This window comes from Micromys minutus, assembly GCF_963924665.1.
Source record: "Micromys minutus genome assembly, chromosome: 1".
Taxonomy (NCBI): domain Eukaryota; kingdom Metazoa; phylum Chordata; class Mammalia; order Rodentia; family Muridae; genus Micromys; species Micromys minutus.
The window spans coordinates 228,361,458-228,385,585 of NC_137969.1; the positions used below are offsets into that span (position 1 = coordinate 228,361,458).

Below are 24,128 nucleotides of genomic sequence, written 5' to 3' on the forward strand. Positions count from 1 at the left end.
TCATAACAGTAGCAAATTCGTTATGAAGTAGCAATGAAAATAACTTTATGGGGGTCACCACAACACGAGGAACTGTATTAAAGGGTCGCAGCATGAGGAAGGTTGAGAACCACTGATCTAGTCCTCACCTACAAAACAAGGGTTAGACTTGATGCTATTTCTTTCACTGTAATTTCCCAACCTAAGTTAGCTCAGTGAATTTAACATGAATAAAGTTTCTTCAAGAGGTTGGGACTGTTAAGTCAGTGTCTGAGCGCCTACCTAAACCGTGCCAGGACGCGGGTTCAATCTATAGGGGGGCAGAAGCGAATACAGGAGACTTGAACCGAAGTCACTAACTTTGCTCTCTTGGTCCTGGCCGTGAGGACGGCCACGGAGCCCCAATGAGGCTAACTTATGGATACTCCTTGCCTAGACTAGCAACTTATTCTGTGTTTCTTCACTCTCACCAACCTTGGGAAACCAAGGGATCTCGCATCTAAATTTCAAAATCACGTCCCTAGGAAAGGACGAGGAGGCAGGATCACTTCTGCGCTTGCGCAGTGTGGTTCTAGGGCTAAGGTCGTGCAACCAGCGGACCCTTCGCTGTTCATCAGATCCCGCGAGATCTCGAGCTGACCCGCACGCAGGGGGCCACTGTATCCGGGCACCGGAAACTGGATGAAGTAGAAAAGGAGGAAGTTCCGACCCAGGGTGACCTGTGGGCGTCCTCATCGAGCTCCCGGCGACTCCGGCGGAATAGCTTGGGACACTAGACTAGGGAATGCCCAATAACAGGTGCTCTCCGTTTTTTAAGAATTCTTAGGGTAAACAGCAAGAAGTTTGGGCGCGATTGTGTTTGAGGTGCTTCAGATTTGAATATCTATTGAGTACTTACTGTGTGCCACGCTTAGGAGTATACTTAAGTCATGTTAGAAAGCCGACACACATTTTTAATCCCCTTGGTGCTAGGATCTGGGAAGTCGGTTTGAAATTCTGGGCAGATTACTGTGAAAGTGGTTAGTAATAGGAGCCATAGAGAAAGGCTGGGTTTCTGAGGAAGGGAAGAGCCATGTAGGAATTCTCACCGATGGTATAGATAGCAGAGGGAAGTTCAGCAGAGTCCTGTGGCTCAATGACTGGACAAAATACGGATGGATAAACACAAGGTGTATTCTGTTAAAAGGTATCAGGGACAAGTTGTGTGACCTTGGACAAGTCATTTAACCCCTTTATAGAGTCTGAAAAGGGAGAATGTTTGTAACTTCATAGCGGTGGTGGTTGAGGAGGGAGTTTATTTAAGCAAGCTAATTAAGACGCCTTTATTTTCTTCTGTATTGGGACTTGAACTCAAGATCAACCCCCCCACCCCACCATGGATGCTGGCCAAATGTTTTTTTTACTACTGAGCTATATTGCCAGTCTGATTTTTTTTTTTTTTAATTTTAAAACAGGTTCTTACTAATTTGCCCGGGTTGACCTTGAATTTGTACTCCATCACCCCATAACTGGGATTACAAATGTATGCTACGGTGCCAGAGCAAGTAAACGAACTCACCGAGTTTTGGGGCACCTCAAAACATTCAGGGAAATAAAGTGTGATGACCTCTCCAAGGTCCCACTTGGCTAGAAACATGTTCTCTGCCCTTGTGAGTTACATCAGGCTGCTACACAGACATTTAAGGCATATTTTTAAAAGATTTATTTATTCCATTTATATGAAAACACTGTAGCTATCTTCAGACACACCAGAAGAGGGCATCACATCTCATTGCAGATGGTTGTGAGCCACCGTGTGGTTGCTGGGATTTGAACTCAGGACCTCTGGAAGAGCAGTCAGTGCTCTTAACCTCTGAGCCATCTCTCCAGCCCTTAAGGCATATTTTTATGACTGTTGTTGAAGCAGCTTTTTTGGTGGAATTATTTTGGAATGGTAGCATCAATTAGAAGCCCACTTTAATTTAACAGCAAATGGGATTTGCTGAGGTTTACTCAGCCCTGCCTCAATTGTGATGCCTCCTAGCCCACCGCCCTTCAGTTCTTGAATGTGATCTGTCTTATTCTAGAAGGAGAACCTGTAAGTCAAGGTTTTTGTTTCTGTGCTGCTGGGTTCCAGTTCGGGGAGATGCTGAATGATTTGAGTGTGTTGATTGTTACGTTGTTGAGAAATATTGCAGTTGTCATTAATCAGTTGTGTTTGGCACAGTGATTTCTGATTTCAAAGAGAAATAGGGGATATAATAGGATTCTTTTCAGGATGACAGCAGTGTTTAGGCAGACCTAGTGTATCCTATTTATTTCTCTCTGTGGTGCAGGGTTAGCAGAGTGCTTTGCCTGTGTTCAGAGGCCCAAGCCTTAGATTTTCCTTTTTTTTTCTTTTTTTACATACCATCTCCCATGTAGTCTAGGCTGGCCTTCAGTTTGAGAGCCCCATGCCTCAGCTTCTGGAATGCTGGGATTGCAAGCATATATCACCATGCTGGCTTTATTAGACTGTCTTCCCTTGTATTATGTTTTGTTTTTTGAGACAAGGTCTCTCGTTCCCCAGGCTGGCCTTGAATTTTGTTATGTAACTGAGGCTGACTTTGAACTCAGTCCTCTTGCCTCTACCTCCCAAGTTCTGGATTACAGGTGGGAGGCATCACACTTGGCTCTGTTATGCACATTTAGAGAAATAAGGCATAATGCTGAAGGTAGAGAACAGATAACTTGACAGGATGGAAAATCACTGAATAGACAAGCTTTGAGGCATACCTGTGAGGAATTAGCTTCATTTAAGTTAATTGAGGTGGGAAGACTCAGCCCGAGATTGGGTGTTACAGTTTCCTAGGTTTCAGTCCTGGACTGATTGACAAGGACAAAGCCAGTTGAACACAAGTATTCGTTGTTGTTCCTTGACTGGGTGTAGTGTGACTGGCTGCCTCTAGCAGCTGGTAACAGTCCTTTGAAAATTTAGCCATCATAGTATGGTTAGTAACTACTCAAGGACAGCCTGACAACTGTAGCTGAATAAACTTGCCTTTTCATTTTATGTGATTTCTATGCATGCTGGTTCCATAGAAAACGTCTCTGGCTGGATGTAATGAGATGTACTTGGAGCCTGTACCCAGTGGGAAGGTGTGACAAGGGACGTGCTGGAACTCAGGAATTTGAGCGCCTAGCAGCCACATTTCAAAAAAGAAGAAAAAGAAGTTCCCCACTGCACTAAATAATGTGACGGAATAGATATAACAGCACTGCCTTTAAAGAATCCCTTCCCATCCTGTCCTCCTCTCCCAATCTGAAGCACTTGCCAGGGTCTGGGTGCATCCCTAATAGTTGGGGAAAGAGAAATTGAATCCCTTTGGTCCTCTAAATCTGCCTATTATTTCCAAATGAGAGAAGAGAATATAAGAACAGGGCATGTTACACTTCGGAACCAGCTGACCTTGTCCAGACAAATGAGTAAAGAAACAAAGCAGGGAGAGGCTCCAAATGTGGTATGTGAGCCTTGAATCCCAATTCTGGTCATGCACTGTAAAAATACCCACAGGCATTTGGGCAGGTTAAGTTAGCACAGGATGTTGTAAGAGTTACCTGTGCTGTTGGTTCTGTTAATAACCATTTATTACGTAATTACTGCTAACTGGTATTTCCGTTGCCAGAGAAACTAAACTGAAGGGTTTTGAGTGAAATGGGATGGAAATAGGATTTGCTTTAAAGGAAGGTTGGAAAGTATTTTACCGTGATGAACTGTATCCCAGAAGGAAGTGTGAACTTGAACTTGAGAGCAACTAGCCATTTCTGCCTTCATCCGTGAGATTCTCAGTATGTGTGCTAGAGAAACTAAGGGAGTAGGATGCTTCTGTAATAACTAAATGTTACTGGACATTTGGTTCTTTTACTTCTGTGGGTCCCAGGTTTCAAGCCTAGGACCTCATACATACCAGGTGGGTGCCCTACCATGAGGCTGAAGCTCCAGTTTGAAACATTGTTTTGTTTACAGTTCCATATAACAGTTTGTCATCAAAAGCAGTGAGGACAGGAACTCAAGGCAGGAACTACCTTGTTTATCATGGCCTGATCAGTCTGCTTTATTATGGCTCCCAGGACCACCGGCCCAGAGATGGGCCCACCTATCAGTCACTAATTAAGAAAATGTTCCACAGGTTTGCCTACAGCTCAATCTTATGGAGACATTTTCTCAGTTGGGGCTCCTTGCTCTCAGATGACTAGCCTTTGTCAAACTGACGTAAACTTAACCAGCACAATATTCATTTTAACAAATGAATAAAATAAATGGTTGAAGACCTAGGTATGGTAGCTTGGCCTGTAATCTCAACACTTAGGAGGCTGAGTTGGGAGGAACCTCTGAGTTCCAGGCCAGCCTGAGCGACTATTGAACGGAACTGGAACACTTGTCTCATGAAGACAGAAGTGAAAGCTGAAAAGAGAGACAGGCAGAGGGAACTTAATTGGCAAAAGCACTTGCCTTGCAATCCTAAGGACCTGAATAAGAACCCAGAACCTACAAAATGGGCCAGTAAGGCGGCTTAGCAGATAAAGGCATTTGCTATGGAACCAGGCTCAGTGTATATGCTTCCCTCCAAAATAAGCATGTAAAAGAACTACAAGACCAAGCCCACAAGAAAAAGGAAGCTGTTTTTAACTCTAGTACTTGAGAAACTTGATCTCTGGGGCTTCCAGTGAACTGCATACAGGTGAACAATTAAACAATGAGCTGAGCCAGGAAACAATTAAACAAAGGGGGGGGGACACCAAAGGAGCAACACCCAAGTTTAAACTCTGGCTTCCACATGTGCACCTGCACACACACTCAGAACACACACTTATACAAAAGAACCTTTGAACAGCTGCAGTATTACAGTTGGAGGGTTTTGTTCTGTTTGAGATATAGTCTCACTGTGGAGCTCTAACTGGACTGGAACTCACTTTGTAGATCAGAGTAGCCTTGAATTCACAGAGCTCTATTTGCCTCTGCCCTCAGAGTGCTGGTGTTAAAGATGTGTACCATCATGCCCAACTAAACAGCTGTTTAAAAATACGTTTGTTTTGTGTGGATGTCAGGCCCATGTGGATGCATGGCACATGTGGCGATCAAAGCACAGCCTCTGGACATCAGTTCTTTCCACCACGTGGGTGCTGGAGATCAAACTCAGGCCATTAGCTTGGCACCAGCAGCCTTTACCCACTTGCTGACCAAGCAGTTAAGGTCTTTGTGTTTGTGGAATCTGGGATCCCATCTTGGTTGTACACGTTAGGCAAGGACTCCACTATTGAGCTGTATGTCCGGTTCCTAGGTTAGTACTTTTTATATTCATAGCTTAAATAACTGCCTAATTCTGATGGAACATGAAATGCTGGCTTTTGTTTTGTTTTTTTAAATCCTGCCTTAATAGGATACTTAATCCTGATGGTAGGGAGATGAATGTCTCCAGATTATCTAAGACCAAGTGATAATTTTGTCTCTTTTGGTCTTCAGTGAACTTGTTCCTATCTAAGAATTCTAAGTGGATTTAGTTGTTTTCTCCAAATGTTTACTTTAGGAGGCAAGCTGACAGGGTAGTAACATAATTTTTCGTTCATGTGTATGTCTAGTGTGTGTCTGTCCCACATGTATGTAGTGCTGAAGGAGAACCACGGAAGGGTCAGGTGCCCAGCACTGGACTTGTGAGCTGCCATGTGCATGCTGGGAACTAACTGTGGTTCCTGGGAAGAACAGCCAGTGCTTTTGACCCCTGAACAATCAGTCTTATCTCTTTTTAGAGTCCACAATCTGATTTTTCCTCTCCATTCAGAAGCACAAATGGAGTTTTAATTTTTTAATTGAATACTTTATATCTTTCTAATGATTTTTTTCTAATTACAGGAATTATTTTATGTAGAAGCTTACAAAACCATTGCACAAATCAAGTGATGATCATACAAAGAGTGGTGTTGAATTCCCGACCTGGTATGTATTAGTCTGTGGTAAGTGAACAGTTGTGGTCTCTGGCAACGATAACACACACAGCAGCATAAAAACTAATATGGTGCCAGGGTGACAAACTAAGGTAGGAAAGTAAATTAACACTAGCAAGTTTTAGATCTCTGAGTTTGAAGCCAGCCTGATCTACAGAGCGAGTTCCAGGATCTCCAGGGCTATACAAAGAGATCCTGTCTTAAAAAGAAAAGAAAAGACTAGTAAATATATTAAATGAAATATCTTAGACAATGCCATATTCAGTTTTCAGATGATAGTCTTTCAAGGCCATCGAATCATAATATTTGAAAGGTTATATTGAAAGTGTATAATGTTAGAATTTTTCCTGATTCTTAGAACTTGTTTTCCTACTTCATAGCATCGTATGTCAATACTGCTATCCCCAAACCACAGAAGCACAGGTGTAGGAGAAATCCAAGAGGCACTGGCCCATTGTTTTGTGGGCCTGTTTTGTTGCTTACCTACCATTTTTCTGCACTCAGTTTTAGCGTGGTGAATAGTTGGTTTGAGACCTTTACATTGGATCCCCACCTTGAAAGGAAATTTGCTCACGTTAAATGTAATTCAGGAAAAACACACTGTGGTGATATCGTCTGATTGAACATCTTTCTCGAACCTTTACATTTTTAGTTACCTTATTCTCAAGACTTTCAAAACAAAACAGTAAATATTCACCTGAGGCTCTGCTTGTTCTTAAAATGAGGATGGAAAGCTCACCTAACTCTTATTTTGCCTTTTCTGTTACTTTGTAAATTTTAATTCCATAATTAAAAGAAAAACTTGAATTCAGTTTTTTAAGGATTTATTATATTTTTTGTGTATGGGCATTTGCCTGCATGAATATATATGTGTGTACAATGTGCATACCTGTGCTGTGGATCCTCTGGAACTGGGGTTAGACTATTCTAGTTAGGGTTTTTATTGCTGTGAAGAGACACCATGACCGAGGCAACTCTTATAAATGACAACATTTAATTGGGCTGGCTTACAGGTTCAGAGGTTCAATCCATTATCATGATGGCGGGAGCATGGCTGCATCTAGGCAGGCCTGGTGCAGGAGAAGAAGCTAAAAGTTCTGCATCTCATTCCAAAGGCAAAAAGACTGTCTTCCAGACAGCTAGAGGAGGGTCTCCAATCCTACCCCATAGTGACACACTTTCTCCAGAGCCACATCTACTCCAACAAGGCCACACCTCTAAATAGTGCAATTCAAACCACCACACAGACAGTTGTGAACTGCCATGTGGGCACTGGGAATTGAGCCCCAGCCTGCTAGAGGAGCAACTAGTGCTCTTAACCTCTGAACCATTTCTCTAGGTGAGTTTGATTTCTTTTTCTATTTTTTTGAGAACTTATTTTATGTGTATAGGGGTTTTGCCTATATGTATGTCAGTGCCCATGGAGGCCAGAAGAGGGCGTTAGACCCTGGGACTGGAGTTACAGATGGTTATTAGTGGCTATGTAGGTGCTGGGAACTAAACACCATGCCCCTGGAAGATCAGCAGGTGCTCTCAACCACTGAGCCATCTCTCCAGTCATCCTGTGTCCCATCACCAACCCCCCAGCCTTCTATTTTTCCTCCCTCCCTCCCATTTTTATTTTTTAAAGAGGAAGTCTCTCTATATAGCCTTGGATGGCCTAGAACTCACCCTGTAGAGCAGGATGACTTCAAAAATCAGAGTCCACTGCCTGTCTCTAGGGAGTACTTTAAATCCTAGGGTAACATTTAGAAAATAACAAATGTCTAGGCATGGTGGTGCACACCTTTAATCCCAGCTTGAGAGACACCAAGTTGGAGACCAGCCTGGTCTACATTTGGAAAACCGTGTAGCAAAGGCTACATAGTGAGATTGTCTGGAGCCAAAAAAAAAAAAAAAAGGCAACTTTTTAATGTCATTATTTTTCCTGAACATTTAGGGAAAAATGGAAATCCAGTTGCAGAGAATTTCAGGGTGGAAGAAGTCAGTTTACCAGATACTATCAATGAAGGACAAGTTCAAGTGAGAACACTTTATCTCTCTGTGGATCCTTACATGGTAAGAAGCGGAGTGTTGGAAATTGTTGAAAAATAATTGATTTTGTATTTTAATGATGTTGCATCAGAATTTTATTGTGTTTTCTGTATGATTAATACGGCTGTGAATTATAAATTACTTTTATTTTTTATTCACTGGTGCTATTAAAGAATATTGTAAGCCAGAAATGTTGGTGCATACCTTTGGTCCCAGCATTCAGAAGGCAGAGGCAGGAGATTCTCCATGGGTTCAAGGCTAGCCTGGTCTACTTAGTTCCAGGACAGCCAAGGCTATGTAGTGAGACCCTTTTTGAAAAAACAAACAAGCAAACAAACAAACACACAAACAACAAAGACAAAAAAAAATGTAGAAAAATGTGGTTAAGGAAGTTCTTCCAAATTACCAGTTATTTCTCAGTAGTAAATAAAGCTTTAAATTATTGTAGTAAAATAATATGAATAATTCTCTCATGGGGCAGTGAGATAGCTCATCGAGTAAAGGCATTTGTGCCAACCCTGATTCCCAGAACTCACGTGCAGGAGAGACCCAGCTCCTGTGAGTTATCCTCTGACTTCCATCTTGGACTGTGACAATGTCATATAAGCTTTGGTTGGCTCCATAATTTGACAGTCATGATAAGCTATGAACATTTGTGTACAAATTTTTATATGACTGCTTTCATTTCTCTTGATACGTACCTAGAGATAAAAATGTTTCCTTACTTGGTAAGTTGTCTTGAGACCCCACAAGGTTGCTGCACTTGTGTCTTGGAAATGCAAGTCTCAGAGACCAAAGGCCCTGCAGCTCTGAGCTTTAAGGACAGAAGAAAGGTGTCCACTCAAGAGGAGGGCAGAGTTATCCATATTCCAGGTGTTTTGCTATTTTTTTCATCCAGCCCTTGACCACTTGACTAGCCGGTGCCTTATGGGCAGATCTAACCCACTGGGCCGACCACTTTATGTGCAGGTTCCTCAGCAAATGCCCTCTTAGAAACAATACTTTCTGCATCAAGTAAGCACTTCTCTAATGTAGTCAGATAGACATATAAAATTAAGTCTTTCTCTCCTCCCCTCCCTCAGCGTCCTGGGGAGTTTGATGTTGGGCAAGCACTCTACCATTGAACTACAACCCCACTAGCCCCCCAGGTGAATCATCACAGGGTTCACCTTCAGCCTCGCAGGTGGATGAACAATGGTGTTGACACCACTTGTGATAACTGGACTCCACTCACAGTACCTGTGTTGGAAACGCCGCCCATGAGTTGGCATGGAGACACGCAGCTGCATGGGGTAGGAAGGTCACTGCAAGTATGAGGTTAGCCTGAGTTATAGTGAGACCTTATCTCAGTAATAAAAATGTTTTATTATGTTATGTGTGTGTGTATGAGCCACAGCACATGTGTGGAAGCCAGAGGAAAACCTGAAGGAAGGAAGGAGTCCATTCTCTCCTTCCATCATTTGGGTCCTGGTTATCCATCTTAGACTGTCAGGGTTGACAGCAAGCACCTTATCTGCTAAGACATCTCACTGGACTTAAAATTTGGAGGGTTTTCCCTTCTATCTTTGAATTTGTGAACAATTTGTATCAATTATAACCACTGAGCCATCTCTCTAGCCCCACTTTATTTTTTAAATCAGTATGTGTGTGTATGTGCATGTGTATGATCTGTGTGCAAGCATGCATGTGCTATGACTGACATACATGTGGAGGTCTGAGGATAGCTCTTTGGAGTCAGTTCTTTCCTTCCACCTTTATATGGGCTCAGGAACCAAACTCAGGTTGTCAGACTTTATTGTCTGAGTCCCCTCTGGCTCACTCTTTATATTCTGAGACAGGGCTCCTCACTGAACCTGGAGATTCTGATCAAGCCAGACTGGCTGGTGAACAAGCTCCAGGATCTGCTTGGCTTCAGCCCCCAGCCCCACCAGTACTGATGTTACAAACACATATTTAAAAAACTCCAAAGGGATAAGCTGGCATTGAAATGGTTTCCTTAATGAATTCCACTCATTTTTTAAAATAATTACATATATGTGTTTGTGTGGGTACTTGCATGTGCTCATGCATGACTGCTATGGCTCACATGTGGAGGCCAAAGGACAACTTTTGAAAGTTGGTTCTTTTTTTCTTCCATCATGTGGGTTCTGGGGATTGAAATCAGGCTTGGTGACAAGTACTTTTACCTGCTGAACCATCTCAATGATCTAATTATGTGTCTTTTTTATTCCAGAACCATACTGTTTGGATTACCACACTCTAACTTTGAATAGATCTAAATTTCTTTTCAGTTGTATTTTTTTTTTTTTATTGACAAAAGCTAGGTACATGGTTTCCCCAATTGTTGCAGAAAAAAAAAAAAAAAAAAAAAAAAAAAAAAAAGGCTGGAGAGATGGCTCAGTTGTAAGAGCACCCACATGGCAGTTTAGAACTGTCTGTAAATCCAGTTCTGGGGACCTGACATACTCACATAGATGCAAGCAAAACAGCAATACGTGTGAAATAAAGATGATTAATAAGAAGAAAAGAGACTGTAGAGCAAGAGAGACTTGCGTGGCTTTAGTTGGTAAACTAACCTTGCCTTAGTGAGAGCTGTCTTCCCTCCAGCGCTGTAAGATGAATGAAGAAACTGGCACTGACTATCTGGCACCGTGGCAGCTGGCACAGGTGGTTGATGGTGGAGGAATTGGAGTTATAGAAGAGAGCAGGCATCAGAAGTTGGCTAAAGGCGATTTTGTGACTTCTTTCTACTGGCCCTGGCAAACTAAGGCAATTCTAGACGGGAATAGCCTGGACAAGGTGATGTACAATATAAAGCTTTATGATGCTTTTCTGTATGATTTCTGCATTCATATTATTTTGTTAGAAAGGAAATGACATTTTCTTTTAGATAATATGGAATAATAATGCTAAGTATAAAAATATAATGCAAATGATAAATATAGTAATGCCCAAAAGTGGAAAGATTTAGTCTTTTTTTACCATTGGCTGTCAGACAGCATCAAAAACATTATCATCTCAGATTGAATGTATAGTATAAAGCTGAGCTATAAGCAGAAAAATATTTAATACTGGGGGCTGGAGAGATGGCTCAGTGGTTAAAAGCACTAACCGTTTTTCCAGAGGTCCTGAGTTCAGTTCCCAGCAACCACGTGGTGGCTGGCAACCATCTGTAATGGGATCCAGTGCCCTCTTCTGGTGTGTCTGAAGACAGTTACAGTGTACTCACATACATAAAATAAATAAATCTCTTAACTGTTGAGCCATCTCTCCAGCCCTATTACAGTATTTTTTATAATTATAAATTCTTAACTAGTTTGTGAGAGCTGCTAATGCATAAATATTATTAGTTTTGTTTTCCAAACTTTAGCACTCTTGGGAAACTCTAACTTGATAAGAACTACTGCAAACCTGGGTGTGGTGGTACACACCTATAAATTCCAGCCCAGTCCAGTCTGCACTAGTGAGTTCTAGGTCAGCCTGCATAGATAAGGTCCAGTCTTAAAAACAAACAGGAACTATTGTAAAGTTCCTTACAGGAAGGACACCTGTAGGGAGATATTCTCAAGGTGCCTGTGGAGCTTTTGAGTCTTCTTAGGTGTTGGTGGTTCTTGCAGTCAAGAGCAGTTGTGTTAAAATGACTTTCCTCATTTGCCTTAACACTTGCCTCTAGGATAGAGCTGCAGATCCAAGGTACTGCGGTTTCCTAGTTCTGGGTGAGAGCCTGTGTTTAGTCTCCAAAACTGTAAAAAGCAAAAGGAAGTAATAAAAGCCTTGCCTTTAGTTACTTTTTGGATGTTGTCATAGTCTTCATCTTTACTATATTTATTGGTTTTGGTTATTTGAGACAGTTTCTCTGTGTGACCAGGCTATCCTAGAACTCATTCTGTAGACCAGGCTGGCCGTGGTCCACCTGCCTTTTTAGTGCTGAGATTAAAGGTATGTGCCATGCCCTCCATGCCTTGAAGGCATGCTATCCTTTTGTATGGCTTTACTTTGCTTCTATTCCTCACTTTTCCTGTTCTCACCTTTAGAGTGGGTGATACTGACTTTTTGGTTGTGGCTCAGCTTTTCACAATCACTTATCCTCAGTGCTTTTGACCAGCTCTGAGGCTATGCAATCACTGCTGCCTACTGCAGAGAGACTGCCCAAACTGACAGCACTACCAGTTTATGGGCAGAAACATTATTCAGAAGGCAGTCTGACATCTTCTCCACTTAGCTAAGCAAATCTGGTAGCCTCACTGGGGCTGCAGCCTCTCTGGCCACAGGCTTCTGACCAAGTTTATAGTTCCAGATTTAAATTCCTTCTTTCAGAACTGGACCTCACGTCCACTCAGAAAACACACTTGCTACTGCTGTACCACCAGGCACATTTTGCCTAGAAAATTGTTGCAAAAAAGGTCCACATCTAAGAAAAGTACTGATGAGTTTTCTTCCCCCAGTGGTTTGCCTGGCACCTTCCAGCACTAAGTCCTTGTTGGGAGAGGAAGCTTCTAGCTCAGTTACAGCCTGATTTTTCTGTGGCTTGCCACTTGAGCAGGATTAGGATCTTACCATCTGAGCAACCCACATCCTTGGCACTTGCTTTTATTGTTTTGGGGTCTCTGTTTTTGACAACTTGACCAGATGTAGCCCACACCAGGGCTGAGAGTATAGTTTCCTAATCCATGGGTTCTGGGAGCAGCTTATTTACCTACATAGTATCTTTGTTCAGTTGATTGGAAATTTAAAAAATGTTTATCTTGGAATTGCAGAGATTTTAAAAAGCTTACAACTTTGCCTTGTATTTTCCTAATATGCATTTTTTTCTCTGATGGTATATACATGGGAATTCAGAAAAAATAGTTTATGTAAGAATTGTTAAAGTTGATTTTGTTAATGTGAAGAGAGTATATACATGGGAATTCAGAAAATAAGATTATGTAAGAATTGTTAAAGTTGGTTTTGTTAATGTGAAGAGAATATTTGTTGTTTTTTTCATTGTGTGTATGTGTGTGTGTGTGTGTGTGTGTGATGTGTTTGGGTGCACATGGGTATGCATGCACATGTGGAGGTTGAAGGACCAGTTTAGATGTGTTTCTACTTCCTTCTCCCATCCTCAGGAGTGCTGTCTACTTCCTCTAACATTGCCATAGACTGAACCAGGTTAAGTGGCCAGTAAGCACTGGGACTCATTCCTCTCTTCTCCCCAGACTGGGAGTGCAGTAGTATGCTTGGCATTTTTAGAAGGGTTCTAAGGTCAAATGCACATCCCTACATACCACCTAAAGGTCTTGCTTGATCCAGTATACTTAGGAGACACAGAAATTAATGAAGGTGGTTGGGGAGCACTATTCAGTCCATAACTCTCACTTTATGGCATAAAGCTGTAATTTCAGTGTTGTTTAAAATCTATGCCTTTTATTTTAGGTAGACCCACAGCTTGTGGATGGACACCTTTCATATTTTCTTGGAGCTATAGGTATGCCCGGTTTGACCTCCTTGATTGGGGTACAGGAAAAAGGTCATATATCTGCTGGATCTAATCAGACAATGGTTGTCAGCGGAGCAGCAGGTGCCTGTGGATCTTTGGCTGGGCAGGTAAAGTTTCCAAAAATTACCTGACTTTTCTAAAACAGAAGACATAATACATGTATATAATTTAAAATATTAAAGTGAGGGCTGTTGACATAGCTCAGTTGGTAGAGTGTTTGCTTAGCATGCATTAAGCTCTGAGTTTGATCCTTAGTACCACATAAAGTATCGTGCTGATGCATACCTATAATCTCAGCACGTAGGAAATGAAGGCAGGAAGATCAGAAGTCCAGAGTTATCTCTGCTACTTCCAGAGTTCAAGCTTAGCTTGGACTACATAAAACTTTTTCATAAAAAGTAATGAATGAATTCTAGGGGTTAGCCATTTGTGAGTTGCTCACGATCCAGCAAATAACCTAACACCCATGCACATGCAAGCAACACTAATTCAACTTAATCGGTTATTTAAACAAACAAACTGTGGAGCAGGGTGTGTGGATGGAGAAGGAATTCCAGAGGGAATGGGAGGGGGATAAGAAATGGAAATGTGGGGCTGGAGAGATGGTTAAGAGCACTGACTGCTCTTCCAGAGGTCTCGAGTTCAAATTCCACAACCACATGGTGGCTCACAACCATCTGTAATGAGATCTGATGCCCTCTTCTGGTGTGTCTGAAGACAGCTACAGTGTACTCATATATAGTAAATCTTAAAAAAAGAGAGAAAGAAAGAAAAAGAAAGAAAGAAAGAAAGAAAGAAAGAAAGAAAGAAATGGGAATGTGGCTAACTGTAATGTATATAGGACACATATACAGGATAAAAATTATTTCATTGAGAAAAGATTTGTTATTTTTGTGATGTGTATGAGTGAGTTTGTGTTTGTATCAGATCCCATGAAACTAGAGTTACAAGTGGTTGTGAGCTTCCTGATATTGGTGTGTGAAACAGAACTCATTGCTCTGAACCATGGAGCCATCTCTCCAGCCCTCTTACTTTAAATTTTTAAGATCGTATGTCATTACTCTATACATTGTTGGCAGAAATGGTGTTGTTACCTATTTAAATTCCATTGATAACAATATGAAAAATACAGGGTTTTGTGTCTTTCTGTTAAAATGGCAAACATTAGAGTAGTTCTCTTTATCCATATAGGGATGAAAATCATAGTGTAATTCCTTGAGTTAAAAACAAGTCGGGCTGGAGAGGTGGCTCAGTGGTTAAGTGTATTTGCTGTTCTTGCAGAGAACCTAGGTTTAGTTCTCAGCATCACAGAGTGGCTTAGAACTCTTTGTAACTCCAGGTCAGGGGATCGACTGCCACCTTCTGGGTTCTCCAGCACCAGACATGTACACAGTTCACATACATACATGCAGTTAAAACACACAACTACATCTTTACAAAAATGACAGAGGTTGTCTTAATTTGGGCTGTAAAGAGACACATGACCATGGCAACTCTTATAAAGGCAAACATTTAATCAGGGCTGGCTCACAGGTAGAGAGGTTCAGCCCTTATTGTCATGGCAGGAAACATGGCAGCTGCAGGCAGACATGGTGCTGGAGAAGGAGCTGAGAGCTCTGCATCTTGATTGACAGGCAGTAGAGGGAGACTGAGCCAGGATAGGTGTAGCTTAAGCATATAAAACCTCAAAGCCCAACTGCATAGTGACATACTTCCTCCAACACCTAATAGTGCCACTCCCTATAGGCCTATGGGGCCAGTTACAATCTAATTATCACAGGGGTCTTAGGTTGTAGTTCAGTGGTTAGAGCCCTTGCTGAGCATGTATGAGGCTCTACGTTGCCAACACCAAACAACATAAAATAAAACTCATATTTAAAATAATCTTAATTCTTCTACAAGAAGGTTGTTCATATTTTGAAGCACAGTCACTTGTCTCCCTGGCTGGCCCTGAATTCCTGTTCCTACTCCCTCACCCTTTTATCATGTGCTGAGATTACAGTAGTGCCTAAAGCATGTATTGATGGTAGGTATGCAGTAAATGTTTTTTAAAAACTGTACTGAGTGCAGTGTTTTATAAACAGTAGCTGTATTAGTTGTCTTTGCTATGATAAAGTGCCTGACAGGCAACCCAAGTAAGGAGAGTTGTACTTGGTACCCAGGTCCAGGGTATAAGGTTTCTTTTGGCAGAGAGGTCATGATCAGAGGTGCTCAAGGCAGATTGTCAAATTGCATCAGCACTTGAACAGAAAGCAAAGAATGCTTGTACTCAGCTTGTTTTGTGCTGTCTGTTCAGTGTGGGACCCAGGACATGGAATTGTACCACCCATATTTGCGGTGGGTCTTCCCTTTTGAGTTAACCTAATGTAGATAAGTCATCACAGATACGCCCAGAGGTTTGCTTCCATGGTGATGCTAGATCTTGTGGACGGTCAAGATGAGCCATCATAGCAGCTGTGGCGGTCTGAATGACACTGTCCCCATAACCTCCATCACTGAACACTTGCTGCCCAGTTGGTGGTGCTGTATGGGGAGATGGTGCAGCCTTGCAGGCGAAGAGTGTCACTGGGACAGGCTTTGAGAGTTTATAGTCGTCCTACAGTTTGCTTTCTTCTTCCTGCTTGTGGCTGAAGGTGTAATTTTTATTTCCTGCTCCAGCCACATCCTCCCCTCAGCCCCCCATGATGGACTCGTTGTTTTGAAGCCATAATTTCTCTTCCTTAGGCTGTTTTTGATTCTGGTGTTTTATCATAGCAATAGAAAGTAACAAACACAGTAGCTTTTATAGTATGGGAAATAGAATACTATATTTTAGCTGTCATTTGTGTTCTTCATGACCCTAAAAATTAATTGAATTTTAAGAGTGATTCTTTGGATCTCATGACTTATATTAAGTTGTGAATTTTAAGCTGCATTTTATTGTTTGTTTTGTTTTTTAAGAGTCACATTATTTGTCCTCAGCCTTTGTTTTGTTTATTTACCTGTTTTTTATGAGACAGGTTCTCTTGGCTATCTTCATAGAGATACTCTTGCCTCTGCCTTTTGAGTGCTAGGATCAAAGGTGAAGATAGTAGTGCTTTAGTTTTTTTTTTTAAACCAGGCAATAGTTGTGCTCACCTTTAATCTCAGCACTTGGGAGCAAGGCAGGCAGGCAGAGGCAGTAGATCTCTTGAGTTTGAGGCCAGCCTGGGCTATACAGAAAAACCCTGTCTCAAAAATTTTTTTTTTAAAAGGTAAAAGCACTGTCATCAAACTAAATTGTGATAAATACTGTCTAAGGGTTACTGTTGCTGTGATGAAACATTATGACCGAAATAAAGCTAAGAGACCATTCTGCTTACACTTCCAGTAACAGCCCATCACTGAGGGAAGTCAGGGCAGGAACCTAAATGCTACAAACCTGGAGACAGGATCTGATTCAGAGACCATGCAGTACTAATGTTGTGGCTTTTTCATAGAACAGGACCGTCAGCCCAGGGTGGTACTATCCACAATGGGCTGGGCCCTCCCACTGCAAACAGTAAGAAAATACCTGCAGGCCTGCCTACACTTAAATTTTATGGAGGCATTTGCTCAACTGAAGTTCCCTCCTCTCAGATGATGCTAGCTTGTGTCAAGCTGACATAAAAATGAGCCAGGACAAATACTCTCTTCTACTTGCAATATCTTCTATACTTTGACATTTTTTATGTCTGTGTGAATATAAAATCATTAAATTTTTAAACAATTTCTCCCTAGATTGGCCACCTGCTTGGCTGTTCCAGAGTTGTGGGAATTTGTGGAACACATGAGAAATGTCTCTTTTTGACCTCAGAGCTGGGGTTTGATGCCGCAGTCAATTACAAATCAGGGAATGTGGCAGAACAGCTTCGAGAGGCCTGCCCTGATGGAGTGGATGTTTACTTTGACAATGTTGGAGGTGACATCAGCAATGCGGTGATAAGTCAGGTCATCTGCTGTTCTGTCTCTGTTACAAATCTCTACAATATTAGATATTATATAATATAAAATAATATTTATTGTGATCTACTTTTGCTTGGTACTAAAGGGGAAGCTATAAAATTACTAGTCTCATTTTGAAAGATAGTATTAGCATTATTGTATTTAAGTTATACAAAAGATCTTATTGATACTTTCATTTGATTGTACATTTGTATTCTGAATTTCAGTGCCTGCCTAACAATATAATATTTTTACCTTCAATTTACTTTTGTGAAAAATTAAGAGCTGCATTTTTGAAATGGAGGGACCCTAACCTGTAATTCACCATCTCTCAGTCACCTTATAGTCATAACCCTGAGTTGGATAGGGAGATAGTTTTCATAGATTATAGGTATCATATATTTTTATTGACAATGTAGTAAAATATCAATAGGAATTTACTATATATAAAATTACTTGCAGTTGAGATTATATTATTTAAATCTAAAGAAATATATTACTGGGCCAGAGAAAAGGTTCAGAGGTTCAGAGTATAGCAGAGGACCTAAGATTGATTCCTACCTTCTATGTCAGGCTGTTCAAATACCTGTCCCTCACGCTCCAGGGAGGACTGACATTTCTGGCTTCCTCAGCACCTGCCCATTATACATGTGTCTGTTGTGGGGTATCCACCAGGGAAAACTACTGGGACATGGGTTTAAGCCAATAAAAGGTCTTTATTAGCTGGCTGACAACTTCATTACATCCTAGTGTTGCCCTGAGCCTTTCTAAGGGTGAGCTTTTAGCACAAAACCTATATCTTAAATTCAGTTAACAAGAACAGTTAGTCAGAAGGAGAGCTATAGAAGCTATAAGAAAGGGTTTCCAGAACTGTGGACTTTGATGGATCAGGTCATTGTTTTAGTTTTGGCAGGTGGTGCTGTCTACACGCTGAGTTATACAGCTTGAATGGTCCTTCCATCATGGAGCCAGTTGTGCTGAAGTCTGGGGCTCTGTTACAGTTCTTACACATGTATATATTAAAAATAATAAGGCTTTAAAAAATATACTACTACAACTAAAAGCAGCAAGGTCAGCTAATATAATTTTTTTGGTGATTACCAAACTTTGATTAGTTCTACATTCCTTCAGAATGGATTTATTAAAACTTGTAGGGGCTAGAGAGATGGCTCAGCAGTAAAGAGTACTTACTGCTCTTGTAGAGGACCTGGGTTGGTTCCTGACACGTACATCAAGCAGCTCAAAACCACATATAACTCCAGTTCTAGAGGGATCTGAAGCTCCTGCCTGACCTCCACAGGCACCAGCACACATATGGTGAACCTAAAATTTATGCAGGTACACACATATCCACAAATAGATAAAGTATTTAAAATACTTTTAAGTACATAAATCTTCAAAATAAATGCAATTAATTGGCAGTAAAAGTGTAAGTGTGGTGGTTAAATAGGCTTTCATTGATTAGCCATAAATCCATCAATTGGAAAGGTATCCAAGGGTGTAATTACCAGTGTTTCTCTATACAGATGAATCAGAACAGCCACATCATTCTGTGTGGCCAAATTTCTCAGTACAATAAGGATGTGCCCTATCCTCCTCCACTGCCCCCTGCTGTAGAAGCAATCCAGAAGGAAAGAAGCATCACCAGGTGTGTCCTTTACCTTTGCCCCTACTGCCACTTTCCTAGGGGCTGGACTAGGGAGTTTCATTACATAGATGTGAAATATATCCAGTGACGGGATTTTTTCTTATTAAATAAAAGTGAAAAGTATGTATTTAAGGTGGCTTAATATTTAAATTTTGGTTCACTCATTCATAACTAATACTTCTGGTTTTGATAGATGAAACCTTGTGAGGGTGGGGAAAGAATATTATCCACAAAGGAAAAGTCGCAATGCTGTTGCCAAATAGGGTGTAGAGATAAGGAGACAGAAATGGTCAAGGTTTAGTGTACTCACCCCAACTAACCTACAACTCAGGCAAAGTTTAATGTACTTCTACCTTAACTACACCTACAGTTGTATCTGACCAGACTCACCATAGCTGTATGCTAACTTAAAGACCAACAAATGAAATATTACCATTTAAATAGTTGACTTTGGGCTCTCACTCTTGAAATGTTTTCTAATCATTATTCTTTTATTTTCTATTTGCAGAGAGAGATTTACAGTATTAAATTATAAAGATAAATTTGAGCCTGGAATTCTACAGCTGAGTCAGTGGTTTAAAGAAGGAAAGCTAAAGGTAAAACTTGCTTTTTAAACCACATTTCACGTAGCCCAGGCTGCCCTTGAAGTTGACACGTAGATGAAATGACCTTTAGCCCTTAGCCTTCTACGTCTCCCTCACTAGTGTGAGGATTGTAGGCATGCTCTACCTGGGACTAACCAAGTACTCTACCAACCGAGCCAAATCCCCAGCCTAAGCTTCTGTTAATTATAAGAGTATGTATTTTTCTACAATTTGGCATACTTTAGTTTTATTATGAAAAATTCCTACAAAAGAAAGGCTAGAGAAATGGTTCAGTGGTTAGAGCACAGAGTACTCTTTCATAGGACCCAACTGTGTTTTCAGCAAGTATGTCAGATTGCACACAATGACTGTGACTGAAGCCCCAGGGGCTGTGACCTCTCTGCAGCCCCTAAGCAGCTGCACTCACGTGCACATACTCAGAGACACACAGACACATAGTTCAAAAAGTTAATTTCTGAATAAAATTTCCTCCCAGGTGACTATAATCTCCTGATTATGAAACCCTTTTATTACCGTTATGCATTTTTTTTTATTAAACTCAGGTCTGCAGAAGCTGCTCTGTGGCTAAGAGCATTTGCTGAACCTGGACTTGGTTCCCAACACCCATATGCTTCCAGCTGTCTCTAACTCTAGTTCCAGGGATCCAGTGACCTCTCCTGGCCTAACAGGGACAAAGTAGTGCACAGATGTACGCACATAAATATATGCAGGCAAAACACTCATACACGTATAATAAAAATAAAGTCTTTTCAATCATTTTGTTTTAAGACAGGGTTTCTCAGTGTAACCAGCCCTGGCTGTCCTGGACCCACTTTGTAGACCAGGCTGGCCTCAAATTCATCCTGCCTCTGCCTCTGCCCTTCCTCTCTGCCTCTGCCCCTGCCTCTGCCGGGGTTAAAGGCTGGCACCATCACACCTGGCTCCTTTAAACAGTCAAGCTTTACTTTCCATGGATTATTTACAAAATCAATAGGAGTTTTTCCTGAAATCTAAATTGTAGTGTTCATTAATTTAATAGACATGTATGAATTTTATTTAGAAATTCTGGTTTTTAAATTTAATTTAATTTTGTATGTATAGATGTTTTGTCTACAGGAATGTTTGAGTACCACCTGGTTCTCACAGAGGCTAAAAGTGGTGTCAGATCCCCTGGAACTGGAGTTACAGACAGTTGTAAGATGCCACCTGGGTACTGGGAATTGAACTCAGGTCCTCTGGAAGAGCAGCCAGTGTTCTTAACCACTGAACCATCTCTGCAGGCCCAGAAATTGTGTTTTCTTAAAAGTCATATAAGCACATATCAGAACCTTCTTTGGATACTCTTTTTTTAAAAATGGAAATGTGTTAAATTGTATGTAACTAGGATGAGTCTTTACTGCATTTTAGAAAATCCAGAACAGCTGTAAGCTCACTAAAGTGTTGTTACTTTGGTTTCATATAACCTTATGGTTTTTATAGAGTTCAGTAAATATCCTTTTAATATTTTTTCTTTGTGTTTATTCCAACACCTCTTTTGGTTCTTGGGAAGAGTTAGAAATTATTATTTGGGATCCAGATAAGATGTTCTTGAAACCTGAAAATGATTGCATGTGTGTATACTTAGATAATTTTTTCCAAGAGGCTCTGTATGGGTGGTGGTGTAACTTGGTAGGTATGTGCTTAGCGTGCATGGGGCAGAAAGTAAAACTGGTACAGTGGCACAGGACTGTAATGCCAGTATTTGGGAGGGCAGGAGAGGGGCAGAAATTCAAGGTCATTCTCTGCTACATAACCAGGGTGTACAGTTTGTTTAACATGGGCTGGGGTAGGGCCTAGATCTGTAAGATTGCTCAGTGAGTAAGGTTACTCACTGCCAAGTGGAAGAGCAGAGTTTGATCCCCAGAACCCATGTGGTAGAAAGAACTAAACTGGGCATGTAGGCCATGCCTTTAAACCCAGCACCTGGGAGGCAGACTCAGTTTGACTTCTTTGCCTTTGAGGCAAACCTGATATACAGAAAAAAGAGAAAGAATCTGCAAGTTGCCCTCTGACCTCCACATGCATGCTATGAGTGACGTGTGAATTCACACACACAAAAAATAAATGTAAAAAAACAAAAATAAAGTTGTTTTTTTTTAAAAGAAAGATTAGACAATGGTAATATAGGATTTTACTGTTCTAAACTGTATTGCTTCGTTTTATGGAAACCATTAACCCTTAATCTAGCTCTTGTGGTTTACAGATCAAGGAAACTGTGGCAAACGGCTTGGAAAACATGGGAGGTGAGATGAATACAGATTTATTTCATACATGTGCTCAAGACAGGGAGTAGTATTTTTTTGGTCTGTCTGTCTCTTTCTGGAAGAGGGGAGGTGGAACAGAGCCTTTCTGAGACTGGGTCTTGTGTAGCCCTGGTTGTACTTGATTGGCTGACCTTCAACTCCTGATCCTTCTGCTTTCACCTCCCAAGTGCTGGAATCACAGCATTTACCACCACACCCATCTTACTTTCTTGTTAGAACTTTGCTGGGGCTGAGGATGTAGGCTAGTTAGCAGTGTTTGTCTCCCATGAATGAAGCACAAACAGATCACCTATAGTAGCAACCACTGTAATCCCAGAACTCAGGTGATGCAGGCAACACAGCCAAGCAAGGTCATTCTCAGCTAAGTGAGACTGTCTCAAAAATAAAACAAAGTGCAATTATTTCTTCCCCGTCTAACAGTCCTACATATGTAGGTTTCTTAAACAATTGCAATCCAACACTATTAGAGTTGACTTTAGTGATATTTCACATGTGTATGAGTTACTTTTTCATCACTGTAACAAAAATACCTGAAATAAAATTTTAGGGAATTATTTTGCTCATGATTTTAGAGGGGTCAGTTCACAGTCACATGGCACAGTGTACTTGGGTAGGGCATCATGGGAGTGCATGAGGGCATTTTACATCATGGCGGACAGGAATCAGAAGATAGACAAGAAGGGCCCAACTCTGGTTACCTTTTTTCTCCAGCTAAGTCCCACTTCCTAAAGTTCTCAGAACCTCCAACAAGAGTACCGGTAACTGAGGATCAAGCACTTAAGACAAAGCAAGCTTGACACTCTATATTCAACCCATATCAAGAGGCAGTTTTCATATGTCAAATATGTGTCATAAATATGTATTCTTTGCTTCTCAGACAGCTTAGAAAATATAAGGATTATGAAAGTTTTGTAGGATTTAGGTAACTTTTCAGATCATATTTCTCAGACATAAGGTTAATAAATTTCTAAGTTCCATTTTTGTGGGTTTTTGTTTTGTTTTTGCCTAACATAAACTTAGATAGTCTCTTGTTCATTTCAAATGGACAAAGCTTAAATCAAACTAATATTTTGTATTTCAGCATAAATTTTACTCAGTTGGCTTAACAAGTATATACTGTATTTACTCAACAAAACTTAAGTTTCTAAAATTTTGAATTATTTAAAACTGTTTTTGCTGACACTTTGGCCCCATATTCATTTGCCTTTACTCCTCAGATTCTGTATATGGATGCTGGTTAGATATTTCCATCTTGAATAGCAGTGGAATTTTGTTATTTTTATGTCTTTTTGAGGCCAGGTTTCTTACAGTTAAAGCTAGGATGATCCTGATCTCTGATCTTCAGGTAGAAGACACATCTGTGTTTAACTCGAGTGGCTTGTGTGCTAGGCCAGCAGCACTTTATCGCTGAGCTGTGTTCCCAGCCCAACAATCAGGATGTTGATTTCATCCCATTGTATCTTTAAGAAAAAAAAAAGATTTATTTTATGTATATTAAAATACTGTAGCAATCTTCAGATATACAGGAAGAGGGCATAGATCTCATTACAGATGGTTGTGAGCCACCATGTGGTTGCTATGAATTGAACTCATGATCTCTAGAAGAGCAATCAGTATTCCCAACCACTGAGCCATCTCTCCAGCCCTTGTATCTTACGTGTACCTTTTGCCTGTATTTGTTTGAACCAAGATCTCCTTTCTCTCTCTTCCTTTCCTCACATTTCAAAATACATTCACTCTTTAGGTCAGCCTGGGGCAGGTCCCCAGTGTCCAAGCTCAGTGTTCAGATGGAATTTTTCCCTGGGTTTCTAAGATATAATATATCTGAGGGAGGCTTTCTCTCTCCTGCCTAATTCTTTTTGGTTTGGAATCTTGTTCTATAGCCCAGATTGGCCTTAAACTCATGATCCTCTAGCCTCAATACACTATGAGAGTTTTCTTCTGTATGTAATAGGAAACAAAACAAAACAGAGAAGCTAGGCAGTGGTGGTGGCACATGCCTTTATTTCCCACACTGGAGGCAGAAGCAGGTGGCTCTCTATGAGGTCAGAGCCAGCCTGGTCTACACCACATGCATGCATGGTACTGACTAAGTTCAGAAGAGAGTGTCGGATCCCCTAGAGCTGGTGCCAGGAATAGGAATGGTTGGGAGCTGCCATGTAGGTGCTGAGAACTGAACCCATGTCCTCTGGACTCTCAAA

General features: G+C 41.0%; 1 protein-coding gene across 2 annotated transcripts in view; it reads left to right on the forward strand.

Moving 5' to 3' along the window:
- Window positions 1–666: 666 nt before the first annotated feature.
- The window catches only part of PTGR2 (prostaglandin reductase 2), a 26,466-nt gene continuing 3,004 nt past the window's right edge, over window positions 667–24,128 (forward strand). The window contains exons 1-9 of one of the 2 annotated variants that reach the window (XM_080936310.1): window positions 667–777; window positions 5,849–5,932; window positions 7,880–7,998; window positions 10,582–10,773; window positions 13,387–13,557; window positions 17,189–17,398; window positions 18,919–19,040; window positions 19,549–19,636; window positions 21,867–21,906. In XM_080936310.1, coding sequence (XP_080792436.1) covers window positions 5,896–5,932; window positions 7,880–7,998; window positions 10,582–10,773; window positions 13,387–13,557; window positions 17,189–17,398; window positions 18,919–19,040; window positions 19,549–19,636; window positions 21,867–21,906 — 979 coding nt within the window. In that variant the 5' untranslated portion in view covers window positions 667–777; window positions 5,849–5,895. The remainder of the gene's footprint in view (window positions 778–5,848; window positions 5,933–7,879; window positions 7,999–10,581; window positions 10,774–13,386; window positions 13,558–17,188; window positions 17,399–18,918; window positions 19,041–19,548; window positions 19,637–21,866; window positions 21,907–24,128) is intronic. The other variant, XM_080936311.1, reaches the window with a different exon arrangement.